Source organism: Cygnus atratus, chromosome 7, assembly GCF_013377495.2.
Source record: "Cygnus atratus isolate AKBS03 ecotype Queensland, Australia chromosome 7, CAtr_DNAZoo_HiC_assembly, whole genome shotgun sequence".
Taxonomy (NCBI): domain Eukaryota; kingdom Metazoa; phylum Chordata; class Aves; order Anseriformes; family Anatidae; genus Cygnus; species Cygnus atratus.
The window spans coordinates 16,558,301-16,578,991 of NC_066368.1; the positions used below are offsets into that span (position 1 = coordinate 16,558,301).

The window sequence follows — 20,691 nt, forward strand, 5'->3', positions numbered from 1 at the left end:
GTAACATTTGAATGCATAATGCTCGGATGGGCTCTCCCTCTTCCCTTGCTAAAGCTGAAATTCTGCAGTTTGACCAGCTTCAGAAATAGAACCGTATCTGTGACATCTGGGTTGGGTTTTTTCTTCCCTCCAGGCAGTCACTGGACCAGGTGCTGCTTGCATGACATTTTGTCACCTGCCCTTGGCCTGCTATTTTTAAACTGTTCTTGTCAGCTATCTTTTAAGAGGAGCAGAAAATACAGAGCAGCACAGGCAGAAGGACATGGCTGCATACTGAGCTAAGCAGTAGTGGGGATAATTCTGTGCATCTTCAGAGGACCCCTAGTGCGATTCTATGGAGACAGATTAATGGGACACTGGCAAAGCACACTTGTATTAAAAGCATTCAGAAATGGACTGGTAATGCACCATAAATAAAACAAATAGTCACTCAAATTGTATAGCCTTTCAATATTAGCTACATCTTCTGAATACCTTGCTGTTTGAAACAAATTCTATTGAAAAAAAAGAAGCCATGTGCAGATTACAAAGCTGCATAATTATTTAATGAACAAGAATGAAGCACAAAAGGCGCAATAAAACTGTGAAATGCAATTAGGAACATGCACTCCCAAGGAAGTATTTGGGTTAAACACAGAAATGACTATCAGAAAACAATCCTCGTTAGGGAAAGCACAAGTACGTTACCTGGACTTTTACAAAGTCCACAAGCACACATTTCCAAATACGGTTTTAATATGAACTCTCTAGATAAAATTTCCACTCTTCAAGAATCTGAAGCACAGGAGGCAGAATGCAGAGAGGTTACAGCACAGAAGTTACATACTCCAGCAGTTCACTGAAGTCATAAATAGGAACCCTTTCTGTAGCAACATCCCCAGTACTTGTACTCAGCATACATCTGCCATTTTCAGTTTGCCTGTCTTGGTTTCATAGCTATCTACTGAATATATCTTCAATTACATACTTCTATAACACACACTTTCTAGGACTGCAGTTAGACTGCAACAATAATCACACTTACATAAGTCCTTTTCTTTCCTAAATAAAAAATAATAATAATAAAAAGAATCCAGTTGTATACTTCTTGCTTTTTAAACATTTAAAGCATTTTAAATTTAAAGCATTTAAAGCATTTTAAGCATAAACAAGGTTTTAACCATTCTTATATAGCCCAGGCTAGTCTTTTGCGTGTCTTCTTATGTCAATAAATTCCTTAAATTCTCTCTCCTAACAGCATTTGGAGAGACTTTTCTGGCTGGACTTCCTAAGTTCTCTGCTGCATGTCCAATATGCTTATTATGGCAGACAGCCCAATTCCTTCTTGGAGTACATCAAGCATGTGCATCTTCTCTTCTGTATTACACTGGAAATAAGAGGATGTTATCTTTGCTAAATGAAATTAATTCATGTTAAATACTTAAATTCAGTATCTTATTTTCTTAATGCATTAGTTTTCAAAGGCATTTCAGAGCCCTGTCTACACTTCTGGTCAATTTATAATTATCACTTCAGTCAGGTGGAAATGCTTTCACTGAAGATGAATTTAATTCTTAATAAGTTAATGTTTAAGCTGGTGAATGTTTCTTGCCTCCCAATTCATCCAAATAATTTCTTTTTAAATGTTCCTAATTCCATCGCCATCCCTGGAGGTCTTTAAAAGACGTTTAGATGTAGTCCTCAGTGATATGGTTTAGTGGAGGTCTTGTTAGTGTTAGGACAGAGGTTGGACTAGATGATCTTGGAGGTCTCTTCCAACCTAGACGATTCTGTGATTCTGTAATTAATGTCATTGCAGAAGATCCACAGTCATATTTTGTCTGCCTTTGTCTACTCAGACCTAAGTACTTGAGCTAGGAGTTTCAGAATCCTTAGTTAATTTGTTCCTCCACCACTCTTCTCTATGCAGTATCTTGGTATTTGCTTGCGTAGGGGTTCAAGTAGTGCTGTGTCACCAGAACAATCTAAATCTAAATTATCTAGTTCTAAAATACTCCCATTCTTTGTAGAAAAATATCATGATTTTGAAACAATTCAGAAATCTTTCTAGCAACTTGAGGAAGTATACATTTCACCAACACACAATCCAATTTTGTGGAGTTGTCTAGATAACTTTGAGTTAACAGTTTTAAGAAAGAATGTTGTTCCAGATATAATAAACATGAATATCAGGAATGGTTTTACCACTATTACAGGATTTTTGGCAGCATCCAGTGCCACACTTGCCTATAACGGTTCCCTTACTCTCAACTCTAAAACCCATTACTTTTAGCAGACATTCTTATGAGCACAATCTGTTCACAACTACATGTAAAACTGATCTTTGATTTCATCATTGTGCATATGTGCCTGTGTTACTATTATTTTCCTGTGGCTGAAACAAACACCAGTGATTAACCAGTTCCAGATCTGCAAGTAACATTTTTGCTTTAGGAGATTTCTGAATTGTATTTATTTTTTCTTCCTAAGTACATTATGTTTTTTTGAATTTGTGAAACCCTAATCAGATTCTGGATATGAACATTCACCCAGTGAAAGATTTTTAAGTTTACAGTTATCTATTTTCATCATTTTGATATTAGAGTTGACATTCCAAGAAGTAATGTTTACAGCTGGTTATATATCAAATAAGACTTGTTGCACTGTTACACCTCCTGGCTTTCACTAAGATTGACCACTTACACCAATTCAGTAGCTGGAATTTGGCATGAGATCTGCTACGAAATAGCCAAGGCAGCCTGCTTTTAACTGATCCTGAACTCACTGGGAAGGAGAACTTCCTCTCAGTTCTTAAGATTGTTGTTGATATGAGTCACAAGTTTTGACTGAAGATTCCAGTGGCAAGGTCAAATGAAGCTGTCAACAGGACTAGGTCTGCTCTAGTTCCTTAATAATAATACCCCCTTGATGATTCTTATCTCTTCTATCATATGATTTTGAAGCTGGTGCCAACAAAAGGCGTTCCATACTGCAATGATTATTTGGATGGACAGGTAGCAAGTCGGATAGAGCAAAGTTTGGACACAGATGTGCAAAAATCAAACAAGGACCAATACTACCTCAAACATCTGAAACAAGAGTAGACCCCTGAATGCATATGGGTCCAAATAATTTACAGCAAGCACACGCACCCCTGGCTCAACATGGCCAAAAAGTGTGAAGCATGTGCATGCATGTAAGAGTTCAAATCATTTTTATCTGAATAAACCTTAGGCCATTCTCTCTTCCCACCCCACCCCCAATACAGACACCCGACACTGATACTATACTAACTCAACAAATGTGCCCAAACCAATTTTAAAAGCAACAACTATGTAAGCCAAGGTCTGTACAGAGAATTATAAAAATAAAAGATAACTCCATGAAGAACTTTCAAGGTTTCATCTGTTTGGTTGGTTGTGTTTTTTTTTTTTTTTTTTTTTTTTTTTTTTTTTTTTTTTTTTAAGTCTATCTACAATTTGTTCACACCTATAATTTAGGCACCTATTTGGGAACCAGATATCTTTTGCACATTAACATACTCAACAGAACAAAATACTACTGTTTGCCAGAACAAAAAAAAAAAAAAAATGGAGATCTATTACTGTGTTCTCACAGAATATATTATTACTGTGCAAATAGTTAGTGTGGCAATGGGAACAGAAGTGTGCAATTAGCAGCTATGAATATCAGTAACAAAGCCTGCTGATACTAACTTCTTCCCACCACTGACTACACAAGTATATGCCATCAGCAGAGAAAGCAACCTATAAAATAAAACACCATACACATTACAATGAAATGCATTCTTCTAAAGCCAATTGGATTGCTCCAATAAAACACAAAGGTCTCACATTTCAGTGGTGCAAACATTTTTAGCCTGAAAACAGTTATATTTTCAAAATATTAGTACCTTAAAAGCAAGACCTAATGAACAAAAAAGGAAATCTGGCTTTACCTATGAGGAGCAGACAAGGATGAGTATACAAATATACCCATTCTACATGCAGCTCTAGAACTGTATGTGAAAATTGGTATTCTTACTGGGGAGCCCCGTGGGGAATAAAATCAGCCCCTAAAAAAGCAGATATTTCCATCACCAGCCAGTATGAAAATATATAAAACCTTCAAAAGAGTAGAGAAGTGAGGAGAAAAAAAAAAGGACAGTAAGGACAGTTCTCAATAGTACAATATAAAAATAGAAATAAAGAAATAAAGAGAAGGAGAAAAAAAAAAACATGCATCTGTATCCCCACCTCCATTAAGAAAACAAAGGGAAGAAAGGAAGAAAAAGCCCCAGTCCTGCTGAAAACAGATTCAGCAGGTCAAAAACAAGGACATGCTGGATGCTAGCAGCAAATTAAGAAGCACGGTCATACTACAGAATCATTGAAGTAAGCACTTTTTAAGTTTAAGAAACATGAGGTCTTTAATGGTCATATCCTGTCCTGAAACAAACATGAAAGAGGATTTTCTTGAATAAGGAGTGATTAAAATCCAAAGGAAACACTGTATGTTTCCTTTAAAAGGATTAGGTTGGGTGGCCTAATTTTACACATAAATAGATGTGCAAACATCTGTCTGCTCACTCTGGTTTTCATGTTCATTTACCAAAAGGTGTCTGATGAGCATCAGGATTTTAAGAAAGGCTGTTACAATGCACTTTTTCTAACAAAAGTGTTGCAAAAAGCTCTGACTGGGTGGCATGCCCATTTGTAGGGCTGAGATGATTGCATTTGTTCTATTTGCATGACCTTTGTGTTCAGCTGCTGATTGCAAACAAATGTGATCGTTCACCTTCACTTTTCTCAGGTCATGTGGCAAACTTACTGCTTTGCTTACAAAAAGCTTATGAACAATTAGAGCAGAACAAAATCCGGTGGCATGCACTAAATTTAACTGAAGATCAAGATGGAAAGCAAAAGGTCCATTCTATATGTATTACCATATTCTCTAACTCATATAATCTTCAAACACTTTGGCAAACTTCACAAACAAGTTAGCCAAGTTAAACGTAAACATGAAATCTTAAATTTGACTTAGTTTTCACATGACCTGATGCGGTCTGTACAATAATTAGCATGTAGTAACTCCAACAACTTCAGTTTTCTATTGTGCAAATGTATGGGTAGCATTCAAATTCACTATTGAAAATCAAGATGAAATGTCTTCCCACAGATGCTGTTTCTACCTCTGAACTTTAAATTTGCAGTTAGTCTCAGACAATCTCAGAAAAACAAATGCTAACATAACCAAGTGTGTTCATTCTACTGAAATAGTATCACATAATTAGCACATATTTTGTTATGTATCCTTCTGCAGTTTGATATCCAGTAAAATTAATTCTAACATAGCCTACTCTGAAAGTTCTGCTTGTACTTGTTGTCTCCAAATACTCATACTTGAAGATATGCCACACCAACACTATAAAAACCTCAGAATTTTTGCTTACTTGGGGATTTTCACATTACAAAGTTTGTTTTCAGTCTTACTTGGAATAAAAACCAAAAATTACAGTTATCCACCATGACAGTAAATTTAAAAAACATATTTCAGAGGGCTATGACTTCCCTCCTCAATTTCATATTTTGACTCAGTTTCATGACCTGTCAGTAGCACATGTGCATAGCACATGATCTAACACAGCAGAAATATTTTATTTAATTAAAAATAGAACAAAGGCAGCTGCTAGTTACTACTGATCAAAATATTTTTTATAGATCAGAATGCCTCTGTTTGTGTTGCAATGCAATAGTTTGACACAGATAAACACGTTGCAACAGTGATATATTACACCATAGACATGAGAGACTTTGATGTAGGAAAGAGATGTTTTAGTCGGTAATAAGCAGCAGCTACCCATAGTTATTCTGATAATTCAGTTTTGCCCTTACAGTTGGTATGTAGGACATACATACCAACAGTATTGCAAATATATCCTTCCTAAACAAATCTCTCCTCCATGTTTCTGTGGTGTATAGTATATTTTATTTTCAGCTCAGAAAATAAATAAGATGTGCAGTTCAGGAAAAGTATCTTAGAGAAATATTGCACACTTCTGCCATGTAGACTGGTTTATGATTGACACAAAACAACCAGATGCACTTGGCCATATACAGTAATTCATCTTTAACTAGAAGAAACATATAGGTTTCTTTGCTGTACTTTTTTCCTCTTTTTTCCCCTCTTTTTTTTTTTTAGATGAGAAAATGATTTTTTTGTATTGACTGAAAGAGGGAAAAAGAAAATGTTGAAACTTGTCTTGACAGCAGAGAAAGCAGGTAAGGAAATCTGCCCAACTGTCTTGGATGAGGAAAAAGAAAATGAGACTTCCTTTTAAAGAGTTTAGAGCCTTCACAGAGCTCCCAGACTACGAGGACAGGAGAGAAACATAGAGCAGGGTATTTCTATCTGGCAGAAAAAGCTGGGGCAGGGGGGAGAATCAGTTTCAGACAGAAAAACAGTAAGAGCTGACACTGAAAACCTGCCAAGACTGGGCTCAAGATAAATTGCAACATAGAAGGATAAGCTCCTAATTTATCTAAGTCCAGAATCCTCCAAGTTAGATATCAAATCTCTCTTACAGCATGAAACACCCAAAGAGAGCTAAGTGACCCTAGCTATAGAGGAACAAGCAAGCCTGCCAATCAGACTGAGTCCGTACTCTGTCAATACAAGTAATTCAATATTGTCAGACCGAGGATCATTTCGTTTCTGCTGCACTAAAATCCTTCCGTATTTCTCTTGTTCCACACTTGAAACAACACCAAAAAAGCCACTAAATCACATGCCCTCTCAAAGCCAAGTGGATCATGCTTAAAAAAAAAAAAAAAGTTACCTGCTTCAGTGACCTTGGAATAAACTTGATTTTTACAAGTCACTTTGTCTGATCATACATCGGATTCAGAGAAGGCATGAAGCTTCAACTACCATAAACAAGACAGACTTCCTTTCACGCTCCTGAACTTCTCCTTTACCTACACTGAACAGAGCAGAGCACAAGGAACTGACCACAATGAGAAGAAAGCAGCACCATTACAGTTTGCTCCTTATGTCAGAATCTTTTACAGTTAACCCTTCCATTCACACTCGAATCGAGAGCCCTTGCTCTATAACAACTATTTTTTGTTTTAAGGATCTGTTAAGATGTGAGGGGCTGCATATGACAAGAGGGGCTATGCGTCAAGCAACGTTACAAAATTCGGATAAATCACACGCAATATTTCACTGATGAACAAATAATATACAGAGTACTTCTAAAAATAAGTATTTACTAAAGACTTTGTTGCTGGTGGCAAGCTGAAATAATCCTGAAATAACTGTGCTGGTTTTGTAACGTGCATTGCATGTTCTAAGACATGTACAGCTTTTGCTAGAATATTGAAATCTCTGTGTTTTCAAAGTCAGAGTTTTTGGTACTCATCTTTTCACCCCTTCCATTTAGACATTTTGAAAGTAAATATTAAAGCTAATAAGGTCAACTGACTTGTAGGCATTGTTAGCTAAAATTGAGAAAACAAGGCTTGTTTACCTTGTTTTTTAAACTGATGTGTATGTGTATGGTTGTTTTACTTCTGACCTACAAAAGAAAACTAAGCAAAAAACTAAGAAAGGATAGTCACAGATGCTAGAGGAAGGGAAGATTTAAAAGGAAAAAACACACCCAATTTACTATGAAAGAAAGAGGAGGTAAAGTGAAGAACTAGCAGCTCAGGGTTGCTTAAGATAATAAGATTCTAGAAGTAAGTTTTAATTTAGCACAAGAAGCATTCACAGAGGAACATCTATGAGAAACTGAAAAATCCATCTGAAGTATACAAACAGTATACTTGGAAAGCTTACAGATGAAAACAAATGAACATGTGGTAATGGTTGGAGAAACAAGCAAAACCAAGTAGAGTTGATCACTTATTTTCTCAAGGTGATTACAAACTGAAATGTGCAGATACTGTAAGGGGGAGAGCCAGAGGAGAGTGGGATAAATAAGAAACAAGTGAGTTTATAAGCCAAGGTGAAGTGAAATCGGAGGGATGGCAGCTGAAAAGCTCCCGTATCTGTAGCATGGGAAAAGGAGAAACTCGGAGATACAGGAGAAGCGTCAATCAATTTTAACCGAAAAGGCACCTATGAAAAGGCAACAGCAGAATGATTTAAGGAGTGGATCAAAGTTTGCAGATCTATTTATTGACAAAAAGGATTCAGTTAAAATAGTACTGTAGATCTATTTAAGTCAGAGGAAAACAGCAATTCTAGGAGGGGAGAACAACCATGTCCTGGGACAGCCACTCCCACGAATATCGCCAATCACGCTGCCTACTGTGAAAACTGGAGTGGAGGAAAGGGCACACCAGGTCAGGCAAGGCTGGAGGTTAGCAAAGTCAGCCCTGCACTTGGAGGGAGGAGGAAAAGAAAGCAAGGGAGGAATTAACTACACCAATGGAAAAACAACAGCTGGGCAGAGATGGAGAGAGAGAAAACTAATAGTAAACAAGAATTCTCCAGAAGTTGCTGGTCTGGGAGCTGGAAGCAAGCTAAGTAGCAAAGCAGAAAGGCCAAAGCAGGGGAGAAGCACTGAGAAAATACAATAGTTAGAAAGAGCATATTCAGTGAGTGACAGAAACATTTGTAAAGCTAGCAGTCCTACTGGCAAATGGAACAGATCAACTCCAACTTTACAGTTAATACCCAGCTCCTCGGTTTGATGCTTTGAGCAGAAGGAAAACAGTTCCTACTGCTTTCAAATATCTCCTTAAACTAGTCAGTATCCTACACAAATTGATAATCACCATAATATTTTCACCTCCATGAGGTTATTGTTTTGAAAAAGATACTTTGCTTGGAAAGCAAGGAGATATTTAATAAAGCCAATAATCTCATGTTACCTCAGGCTTTGAGGTATCTACAAAACACCAACATTACATGGTGTTATGGCGCTGCTGCACGTGCCACCTGCAACACTTAGAGCTATCTCAGCTGAGTATTGGAAACCTCATGACAGAACGCGCCAAGGATACAACAGAATTAAGTATGTGTACCCATTATTATTTTATGGGTTAATATAATCTAAAAGCATTTTAAAAACTGTTGTTAAGGGCCATTAATAAAAGTATAAGCAAAATTGCTTGTGTGATTTTAAGGTCTTTCTTCTAGAGTAATACAATTTCTAATCCAATCTTCATCATTTTTTTCATTCTCAGGTTCATATGAAAATTCAATCTTTAAAAAAGTGAGTCTCAATTTGTATATTTAAATATGTACCAAATTAAAAAACACAGAGGTTTAACTAGGATATAATCAAGTTAATAGGGCACAATGAACACCTAAATCTGCTTAGTAGTAATTTGTTGTTGTGTTTTTGTTGTCATTGTTGTTTGTTTTGTTTTTACTTCTTTGTTTAAATGGACATAGAAAATACCATTCATATTAAATGTATATTTAATATGCAGCAGAAATCTCAGTTTTGTGGAGCTAGGCCTTTATAAGTTTCAGGTTAACATTTATGTTGTAGGACTATGATCAGAATAGAGATGTGACAGTGTTTCTTGCTATTTTAAACAGGTGAAAAATGGTTAAATACACAGAAATATAGCACAGGAAATGTTAGGATAATTTGGAAAGCCCAGGTTAAAAGAGCTGAGAGTACAGAACTGAGCTTGGAATGATTGTAAAATCTCTGTACCCAGAAAGATGATGAAAGAGGCACATGACCAAGACGAAATATTTTTCCACAGATACTATTAAACGGGAAGGGAAACAAATGAGGTAACTGTCACATCAGAAAAGTATGTATATATGTAGTTGCATTGGAAGAGCTGTACAAAACAATTTCTTCTCTGTAGGTTCCAGTGTCCTGATTTCTTAGGGTTTGGGAATAATTTTTAGCTCAATGCTTGCATATGGCTTACTGTTATCTTCAGTCTTCAAAGTAAAAAATAAAAGTAAAAATAACAGCTAGTGAGCAAGAATGTGTACCTATTTTGAAACTTAACCAAAGAAAGATTAAGACAGAGGACAGTGACAGTCGATTAGGATTAGTTATTCATTGAAAAGCTTCCACAACCTTTCCCTACTCCATATCATTAGTATTAAAAATAGTTTAATCTCCAATGCTGCACCTGATAGAACAAATACAGTTCAGTAGCGTAAATAGTCCAACTTTCCTAGCACTTAACAACACTTAATAGTTGTTGGCTCCCATTAAAAACATGAAATCCAAATCAAGAAACACGTTTAAAAACAAACCTTAAACAACTGTAGAGAGTAAGTTTGATACTGTGGCACTTTTAGAACCTTGTGTATTAGCTGATGATCCATAAACACGAGTAATATTAACTTTGAACAAGACTTTCAACATAACAATTGGACTCCAGTTGCACTGCACTTTTTCTGAATTGAACAGTGTAAAAAAGTTTCAGAATCACTAGTTTTTAGATAATATTATGATTGTGCACATATACCAAGCATGTACATATTTCGTCTTATCTTCCAACAATAGAGGTGGTTAGCTTAAGATGGGAAAACAGAAGTTTTGCATAACTGACAACTCATTCATTAGCAAAAAATTCATAGCAGTACTGAAAAGCTGATTTTTGTTTAAAAACCAAGCAAGCATGGACATATGAATATTCCTAACCTGTAAAATGATTCCTCCACATTATATCAGCGAAACTCATTGGTGGGCCACTGGGAGGGTAGTGTTTACCTTTCAGAGGCTCATGATCAGTCCTTATCATATCCATTAAGGAATTTTCCAAAGAGTGCAAGTTAAAAGTGTCATAGGGCCTATTCCGGTCCTAAAAGGAAAGAAAAAAAAAAAAAAAGGAAAGAAAAACTGTTTTAGAATAATCATTTTCTAACACAGGCTTATTTCTTATTTTCCAAAACCCCAAAAAAATGCAATTCTACTTTTCTTCTTGATAGAACTTTTTATGTTACAAAAGAGGTAAACAGAAACCTATAATTTTTTTAATAATACCCTGTGTTTTGTAACTGTTGCTGTCACCACAAAAGCCAGACACTGACGTTTTTCAACACTTCTGAAAATATACATACAAACAATAGATAACTGGAAACATTAACATTCAAATAAGTTAGAAATACAGCAATATTCATGTGTACACTGGAGAAATGAAATTGTTTCAGAGTTCAAAGATTTTTGTTTTACGGCTTCATCTACTGCCTTGTGTTGTCACAGTGCTACCATAACACAAAGCAGAAGCAAGCAATGCTCAACAAACCAGCAGGAACATTTATCCCAGAAAGTACCAAGTAATTTTTCAAATGTCTCCTTAAAACTGTGAGATTCATGGTAAAGTATGGTAGAAGCAAGACAAAAGAAATCACAGGACAGGATATGCAACACTTTCAGAAGAGGGTGCTCAAAAACCCGACTAAAGGTTTTTTTGTATTGTTTGCAAGTCTCATTGTTACCTTGCTGCAGTTCATCTTCTGTTCTTACGTAATTAGAATGAAAAAATAAAAAAAAAAACACAACACTTAACATGCCTATTAAAACAACCACTTCCAAAGTTCATGAACAATGTTACAGTGTGAACCAAAGATTCACTGATCTCTCATATCTGGAGTGCAGTGTGCAATGTGACAGCATAACAAAATGGTCCCTTTGTTGGAGTCCGCTTTTAGAAAAAGACATTAATTTTCTTATTCTCCTCATTATCATTAAAAAGTAAACCATAAGTATGTACAAGATAAGTTTTTTCTTTGTTCTCTGTATTATGCTAAAATTAATAGAATCTCAGCTCTGCAAACTGAAACCTTCAGCATCGGGTTTATGCCCTCTAAATTCCTGCAACAATGTTTTCTATATGCTGGTTAGAAGATAACCTTCTTGCTTAAAATTACAAAATTCAAAATCCTTAGACCAGGAGCAGCAGTATTCATAGGTCTTCTGCAGCTGCCGTACAAATGCCAACATTTGCAGGCTATATAAAAAAAATGCACTTTTTCACCTACACAAATGGATCAAATATATGCATGTAAACACATTGCATATGAAATAAAACTTATGCCCAGGAAATCTAAAATATATATTGGAAAAAAAAAAACACAGGTGTTTTTGTTTTGTTTTCTGTGGTTTTGTCTAACACAATACTTCAACCCAATGTTTGGCAACATGCAGTAGGTTAGAAAAGTTTGTTTCATTTCACATTCTTAAAAGAAACAAAGCCAGATTGAAAAGTATCACTTAAATGAAAAAAAAATAAATCCATTCCTGTAATATATTAATAACTTGATATTCCGCTCAAAGTAAGAATTTCAGTAATCTTTTTATATTTGTTTCTTTTAAGTATCTTATTCTGTACTGTGATTAGGTCAGAAGCTCAAGTGTTGTAAAACTGAACTATGGCATCTTTTAGAAGAGAAAATCCAAAAGCAACTATATAGCTTATATCCTGAAAAAGGGTAAAGGAAGCATTCTTCAGTCAGATCAGTGCCCTGATTTGCTTTACTACACAACTGTACTGCCAGAGAGTTTAGCTGGCTAAGCCAGGGCAGATCTGTTAGGATAAGGATCCTTCTAACCTTAAGCGGAATACAAACCTGCTATACATTTTCAAGATGAAATTACATCTACATTGGACAGAGGAAGATCAATTTAATCAAAACGCTTACCAAGGCCCTTCATCAAGTTAAATAAAGGAAATGCAGACAACCAATTTTTACAAGTATGTTGTAGTGCGCATAGAAGTATACTGTGTACTTGCTGTAGATTTTGTAGAGTTGGTGATAAACAAATGAGAGTGAACAATCTACCTCATAAGTGAAAAAACTACTACCGTTACTCTCAGAAGCTTTCATTTCGTTAGAAATTTCACTTCAGTAGCAAGTCATTTGTAATCAGCACATTTGAAGATTATTTTCTAAATTCAGTAATTTCTTACAAAAAGCCTGGTGCTCCTGCACACACACACACGTTTCCTTATTTCTCAGCATGAACAGGTTCTCCTGGTTTGGTGAACTGATACTGTTATATCTCCCGGTTTTGCCTTTTGCATTGTTTCATCAGACTACCGATCTGCTGCCAAGCAATCCCAACAATGGAAACAATTCACAAAGAATTCACAAAGGTTCCCAGCAGCACATGAAAATGTTGCAAGGAGAAATCAAAAATCAGAAATCAGAAATCAAAATATAAACTACAGAATGATAAAGCAGACTAAAAAAATTTGCAAAAGCAGTTTGAAAATCCTGCAAGTCTGGAAAATCTGCTGGGGCCTAAACATGACAAAGATCTAAACAAGGAACTAAATCATGGATAAAAGAGAGATCTGAAGTCTGGTCTCGGCTTTTCACCTTTAAATATCCTACCATTCATTGAAAATGTCAAACCACACAGTGTGTACAAGCTGTCTCTTTATTAATTAAAAAACAAACAGTAACTTTCCTGAAAAAATATCTGCAGAGTTGAGACAGTAAAATAAAACGAGATGTTACAATAATCTGTGTTTTACCTGCCTTTTACACTCTTCTGCATACGCACTATACTAACCTTTAATTACACAACCATAATAATTTTTCAGAGGTCTCCAGACTCCATCCAATAAACATAATGAACCACATCTAGGAATGAATCAAAACTGTGCTTTGAAGAAGTCTGTTTATCTCTAGGACTGACGCCTGTGTTGCTTACTGCAGGATATGACTGAGGCGTAACCTGTGTGTCAGCAAATTCCAGAAGGGAAAAAGATATTCTTTAAAGTTAAGGGATACCTTAGTTATGACACAAAGATTACTTAGCAATACCTGAAGTTCTCTGAAAGATGTAATTTATGTGTATGTATATCCTATTATTTGAAATCAAAAGAATTTTTCCCCTTTGTCATACCCTGTAATAGAGTGCACTTTGTTTTGTTGCCTTTCCACTCAGAGCACAGGCATGTAAGGGCAAAGCATGCCCAGCACAACTTCAGTCCCTTATCAGTAGACACATAAACCATGACTTTACTGGTGAAGAGGGAAAGGTAAAGGATGAGAAAAGAACATCTGACCACAACATGGACTGTGAGTACCTCCGTGATAGTTATAAACAATCTTTAAATGATGGTCCATGAGCATATGCTTACAATACAGATGCTTTCAAAGAATTTTCTTCATCTTAATTTATCCAAATCAGTTTTGGAGTTCTTCACATAAACAGTAATAATCATCATTGTTTTACCAAACATGTTAGGACCACTTAAGACTTCATTGGGCGCCAGGCAGCTGGAAACCGCAGACTGCGAGGGGCATTTCTCACAGTGCTGCTGCGGCTGCTTGCATTCCAAAAAGCTGCATCTCCAGCACAGCAGAAGATTCCACCTTACAGGTCTCAAAGATAAATGGATAATAAATTGCATCAAATAGATGCAAACAGTAAGAGATCTTCAAAAGGTGGAGTAACAATAATACAAAGATAAAACTCTTGAGGGAGAGCACAAAGTAACAGACTTCATCTTGGCAGCATGAGCTAACACAGCAAGATCATGTCTTGAATTAAGCAAAACCTTGACACCACTTTAAGAGCTAATACGTGTGTTTGGGGTGGGGGGACATGGGACAACATGAAATAGACCCTAATACAGCCTGGCTTCCTCACTACCTCTTTCAGCCTGAACAGGTAGCCCAAACTAATTGGAACTAATGAGCTGAAAAAGGAAATGACCAACATATCCCAATGCAGAACCACAGAGAATATACACTTCTGCTCCTGAAACTGAAGCCGTATCTTTTTTCCTCTGTCTCTGCAAAGCGTTATAGCAGTGGAGACACTTGACCCTGAATTGATTAGACTACAGTCACAGAGTGGAAAGTCTTACCCCGAGAAGGCATGTCAGGAATCTGACACATGTTGCCCAAGCCTAGCTACCATTCATACTCAAAATCCTTAAACAAGTATTTATGCACATGTTGAATCCACATCAGCAGCATCATTTGTAACATAAAATACGCATTTAGCCATGAGATGCACCCAGTCTGCCCAGGTTGTAGTAGGCAAGCAGCAAAACCTCAAGTACCTATGCTCTTCCTTGTGTTTCTGTATTTCAGCCCATCTACTAACCAACTTCTTATTAGGCTTTCTATGTTCTGAACAATGCCTCAGTTTCAGTAGTTGATTTCTGGGTTCTACATTTTCCTGCTGCCCTAGATTTTCCAGCTGCCTGCACCAGCACGTGGCACAACCCAGCCCAACTGTGCTGAGCAACAAGATGGCCTCCACTCTGAACTATTCACTGCTTCTAGGAGCACACCAGAGAAGGGCTCAGAGAAGTCTGAGCACTTCGTACTCACCAGATTTTGGGGCATTACAAGCAGTGTTAAGATCAAAGGAAAGAGATGAGATGGAAAAGAAAGAGATGGGGAATGGCTAAAATTCTTATGGTTTAAACAACTTAAACTTCCTATCAAGGCAAACGTCTTCACCATCATCACTGCTGTGTTTCATCCTTCTGTGCCTGTGCACAGCCAAGTCTGGATTTGGCTGCACAAGGTTGCTAAGCATTGCCAACTAAAGCCGAAGTCAATCGAAGCACAGCTTTGAATAAATACAGTGTAAAATGCCAGCACTGTTTTAAACTGGGCTCATTCACTCTGTTCTAGCACCTGCAGGAGGGGGGTTATTACTAAGAACAGGAGGAAAACAAGTTTGTCTCACTCCAGCATCCCAATCCAAAGCAGCAAGAACAGCAACTGCAAGAAATGTACTATGGAAGTCGGGCCTGGGACATGCTCAATCTGCCTGGGTGGCACACGAGCGATCGCATACGGCAAGCTCTGAATGTTTGCCGAGCAATCACTAGCTCCTAGCAGCTTCTGTGATGCAATCCCACTTGCACCCTAAGTAGAATTTAATATATATCCAGGTATGTATCCCTCTCAACAGAACGGAAATCTGAGGAATACGGTCACACGGTAAAGTAAAATGATCACTTTTTTGCAAAAGAATTGAAAAACCTGCAAATAGCAAGTGTTACTTCCTCTGCAGCTTGGCGCTGGAAAGCTGCCAACACCAACATGACTGACACCACAGATGCAGGCAGAACTCGCACAACCAGAAATTTCAGTAATTTTTTCCGTATATTGGATTTCATAAAATTATAAAAATAAAACAAAGCAAATAAGGAGGCATAAAATATAGGTAGGAGGGAAAAATAGAGTAAATTTGTCTATGCCCACAGTGAAGAACATTACAGCAGAGCTACTAGCACTAACTCTCAATGGAATTTTATTTTAATTCCCCTTTCTTTTTTGATCTCGCCAGTTAATGTTGGGTACTGTTAAATTAAGCTGGATTTATTATGTTCTTTCTATGGAACAAAAAGGGGAATGTTTTCTTAGGTTATTAGTGTTCTTAGAATGCCCACAGAAGAAATGCACCAACTTCTCATATACTTCTCTCACCACCAGCTAGCTGTAGCATATTTTTTACTTTGGTAGGTATCCAGGAGTTCACTGGGCAAAAGGTGAATTTTTCTATCCTTTGAAAAAAGGAAAAAAAAACCTTTGAAAAAAGAAAAAAACTTTAAAGAAAAATTAGGAAGTTTAAAACAAATAAAACCAACATCTAATGGTATATACACTATGGAAACATTTCCATATCACTTGAACATTAATATTTCAGACCTCTAGTTCACAACAGTCAATCCCCTTGACTAGATGACATAAACTTTCATAGTTAACATGCAAGAATTCAGATTGGATCCAAAAGCCGTAAGAACATGACCTACTCAAACAATTTTCACCAAGGAAGGTAACTGTTACATGCAAGCTTTAGCTCCCTTATAAATTCTGAGTTCTAAAATGCTACAAGGAAACCAAAATCTTTCAGTGAAATGTTTGCAATTTTCATTTTTAAATGAACCAAAAAGCACAGAAATAGGTAGAGACAGAACAGGCATTATACCAAATTACCAATACGACTGCTAATTATATTATTCTGTTTAAAACTTATTTTACTTGGCAGTTAAGATGAGATTCCCCTTTCATACACATGCAAACTACAGGTAGAAATGTTCAGGCTTTATAGGCATAAGAATTGGCATTGCAATCACTTAAACAGAATATCCTATCAAGTTACTAAATATTCAATATTTGCTCGCAAACTGCAAGGAAGTAATGGAATTTACCCTTCCCTCCCCTCGAGGTGGTAGCTCCAGGGCAGGCTGACTCTGGGCAATCTACATTTTGGAATTACAGGGAACAGACCAAAACGTGGCCCTACTGGGTACAAACTAAATATAGTTCTCTCTTGTTCTATATTATACTGTTCATTTCTTTAACCTTCTCAGCAGAGCCTTACTAAGCAATAACCTACTTATTGTGCTGTTTGAAGCATCCTGACCTATTCTTCCAATGCAGGCTTTGATAATATGCTAAGTGTACTACTTACATGATCACTAGTGTTATTTCTCTACCTAAAATCCAAGGATAATATATCATCTAGTCAAAAGCTTAAATCTTGTAACCTAGTGCTCCAACTGGGAACACTGTTTATTACCAGCAAATAAAAATCTAATGCACTTAAATATTTCAAACACCTTCCTTTTCCCACTAAAACAGCAGCAATTAGAAAATGTGTTAAAAAAAAAAAAAAAAAGGAAAGAAAAGAAAATGAATCTACAAAAATGCTATTATTCTTACACCTTTTATCCCTTTATACTATTGTATGGAACGATCTGCAGACATTACGGCTGTCTGAGCACTCCCTGACAGCATTTATGTTTAGTCATATTTTGTTCAATGTGATGTTTTAGATAAAAATCTGCTCATCCGTCTAGTTGCTGAATGCATCTCAAAAAGCTGATGTATTCACTTTCTATTATAGTAACTGATTCCAGTAACAAATGCTTGTAACAATTCTAAAATATAGGATTATAGTAGTTACACCCAAGATGATCATCAATTCATAAAAACAAGCAAGTGGAAAAAAAAAAGTGTCAGCAGTGGGATTTAGTAGGCCATTCATTATACCCTTGAGCTATTAAAATGACATAATTTAAGAGGTTCACTGGCCTGCTGTGCAAGAGCTCAACATTGATAAGTTACCTTTGGGCTTCCACAACTCTGTTCAGTAGAATTATCCCTGTGTCCCATAGCAAGGAAAGTCTTACATTGACCTAAGAACTCACCTTGCTAGCTCCATCAGCACGAGTTAAGCACAAATCTAAAATCACAACATTAAAAAAAACACTACAAAGATGCAAAGACAGCGAATGGAAAGGGAGTATTGCAGACACTACAGCATGAAAGGGTCTGCACTATCTGAACTGCATAATGCAGAACAGAGTAGAGACATACAGTACAAGGAAGCCATCATCTCAAAAAGATTTACAAAATGAGAAGTCTATTTCATGATGCTATAGGATAACAAGACAAAATGGGAGACAGAAAAGCATGCAGGTAGGAACTGTCAAGCAGATGTCTGAGCACCACTGCCCAGCAACTTCATTTACTTTGGCCACCACAGAAAGGGAATCTCAAGGATTTCTCTGGAACAGAAACAGTGGTTTTGTTTTTCAATAACCACTGACGTGGGATATAATGCCAAAATGTTTTGTTGTTGTTGTTTTTTAAATAAATGTTACTGAAATGTTTAAGCCTTATGGCAAACAAATATTGTCTCTCACCTAAAGCCACTGTGCTTTTAAAAGCAATGTGACTAAAATAATATCTAATTGGCATATTTCAAGCCAGGTCCCTGTTTCATGTCTGTTGTGTTCAGGAAATAGTGACTCCTGAGCAAAACAACTTGTAGGTGCCAGAACTCCAGGTAGATATTTCAACCAAAAAGGAATAAGATACTTCATCTGTTCATCCTGAACAAGTTCGTGACCTCCTGGTTTGGAGAACTACCCTTAGAGAAGACAGTAATTTTTCCATTCCAATGCCAATACAGTCCTTTAGTTCTGAAAGGAAAAAAGAAAGAAAAAAAAAGCAAAGTAGGAAAGTACAGTGGGAATGGCTGTTCAGTAAGAAAAGAAAAGTGAGGTCATTTACTGAGAGATCTAAAACAGGCCACAAACACTCTCAATGAAAAACATCTCCCAGAGAAGACAAGAAGGTGACCTTCTCGGTGTGATGTCACTTTGCATCCAGCAGGGCTTCCAAAAAAAATTTAACCTATTAGCTGCCGTATACTTTTAATTACCAAAATCATTTATGTAAGCTGTCCATACCCTGACTTCATATTGTTACAGCATGACTAATATGCATGACAAATTGTGGCACAAGAATTAAAAATCTACTTTAGAAGAGACACACACAAAAATCCAGCCTGCCACTTTCTTCCTACGCTTTCTTGCTAACAGGCACTGAAAATAGTTTGTTTGTTTGTTTGTTTTTTTAAGTTATTATTATTTTTAATGTTAAATTCTCACAAAAATGGAAAAGATACTCACAGGAATAAGAAAAACTTTCACATTAGAGGAGTTGAAACTGATTTAGTACAGGGGAAATAAAGAGTGCTCCAGACAGGGTAAACATTTTCAGATGCAAATCAGATGACTTCTAACACATTTTTCCTTCTTTGTACAAGGTAATAAGAACTGACAGGCACCTTAAGAGATTTTGCTGTAAGGAAAGAATCAGGATGTTCAGCTATGTAAGCACGTTTGTGGAAACTTAACAAGTTCAGCATTAATAACTCGGACAGATGTCTAGGAAAAAGTCTAGCAAGACAGATAAAGAATTAAATAAAAAGTATCAGGAGAAGTCAGGAGCAATTAACATATCCTCCCTAATCAGTCTTCACATACAAAGGCAGGAATCAGGTTGACAAGGGTAGAGTAAAAGACAAAGCAGTATCATCCAGTCCAATTATAGATATCAGTGTGAATGTGAGTAATGTTATCAAAAGGAGATTGAGTTGGTAATGCAGTTAGCGGGATGACTAAAGCAAGAATGTAACTAAATCACAGGCAAGAATGTGGGTAATGTGTATATCTGACTGGTAAAATAAAAATGAAATGCAATGACTAGAGCAGGATATGAAAATACACAAGACAAACACTGTTTCTAGTTTATGATTGAAATTCAAGGATATATTTAAGAAAGAGAAAATTAGAGATAATGTAGCATCATATAATAATTATACAATGTCCTGCAGAATAGGAAACCTGGTTCTTGAAAGAGTACAATACAGCTGATCCAGCAAGGGCTTCAATATGGCACTTCGTGAAGTGCTACAAGCAAAAGTAACAATATAAATGGCCAAAAAAAAAAAAAAAGTGGTAAATAGTGCAATTGAGATAAGAAAGAAAAGGTCAAAAAAGGAAAAAGAGAGAACAGAAATCACCTTAAGTTACTAATGGAGTTTCTTAAAAACAAATCTTGAAACCAAATTTATCAATAAAGTTGGTATTACATAGGAACACACTAATGATATTTGCAAGCTATCAATATACAGGAGACCAGCTTATCATACAGAAAGAACTGAATGAATTTGAAGAACTGCAGCAAAGCAGGATGATATTTAATATTACTAACTAAAAGGTCATGAGCTCAAAGACTCTTATCTTCACTATAAACTGGAACCTCAGCAACCAGAAAGGACACAGAAAGGGGAAAGATAAGAGTTTAGTAAATTTCAGGACAGTTACAAACAATAAGCATCAATGTAACTGAAAAGGCAAGCAAAATTCCAGGCTCTATAAAAAAGGGTACTTCTAGTAGGGATGCCTTTTGCATCTTTCCACATCTGCATTCAAAAAAAATAAG

At 36.4% G+C, this 20,691-nt stretch overlaps 1 protein-coding gene across 8 annotated transcripts in view; it reads right to left on the reverse strand.

Moving 5' to 3' along the window:
• Positions 1 to 20,691, reverse strand: part of CPEB3 (cytoplasmic polyadenylation element binding protein 3) — a 92,259-nt gene that overhangs the window by 51,754 nt on the left and 19,814 nt on the right. For 5 of the 8 annotated variants that reach the window (XM_050712051.1, XM_035541630.2, XM_035541644.2 and 2 more), the window contains exon 3: positions 10,613 to 10,772. In XM_050712051.1, coding sequence (XP_050568008.1) covers positions 10,613 to 10,772 — 160 coding nt within the window. The remainder of the gene's footprint in view (positions 1 to 10,612; positions 10,773 to 20,691) is intronic. The other 3 variants (XM_050712052.1, XM_035541636.2, XM_050712053.1) reach the window with 1 other exon arrangement.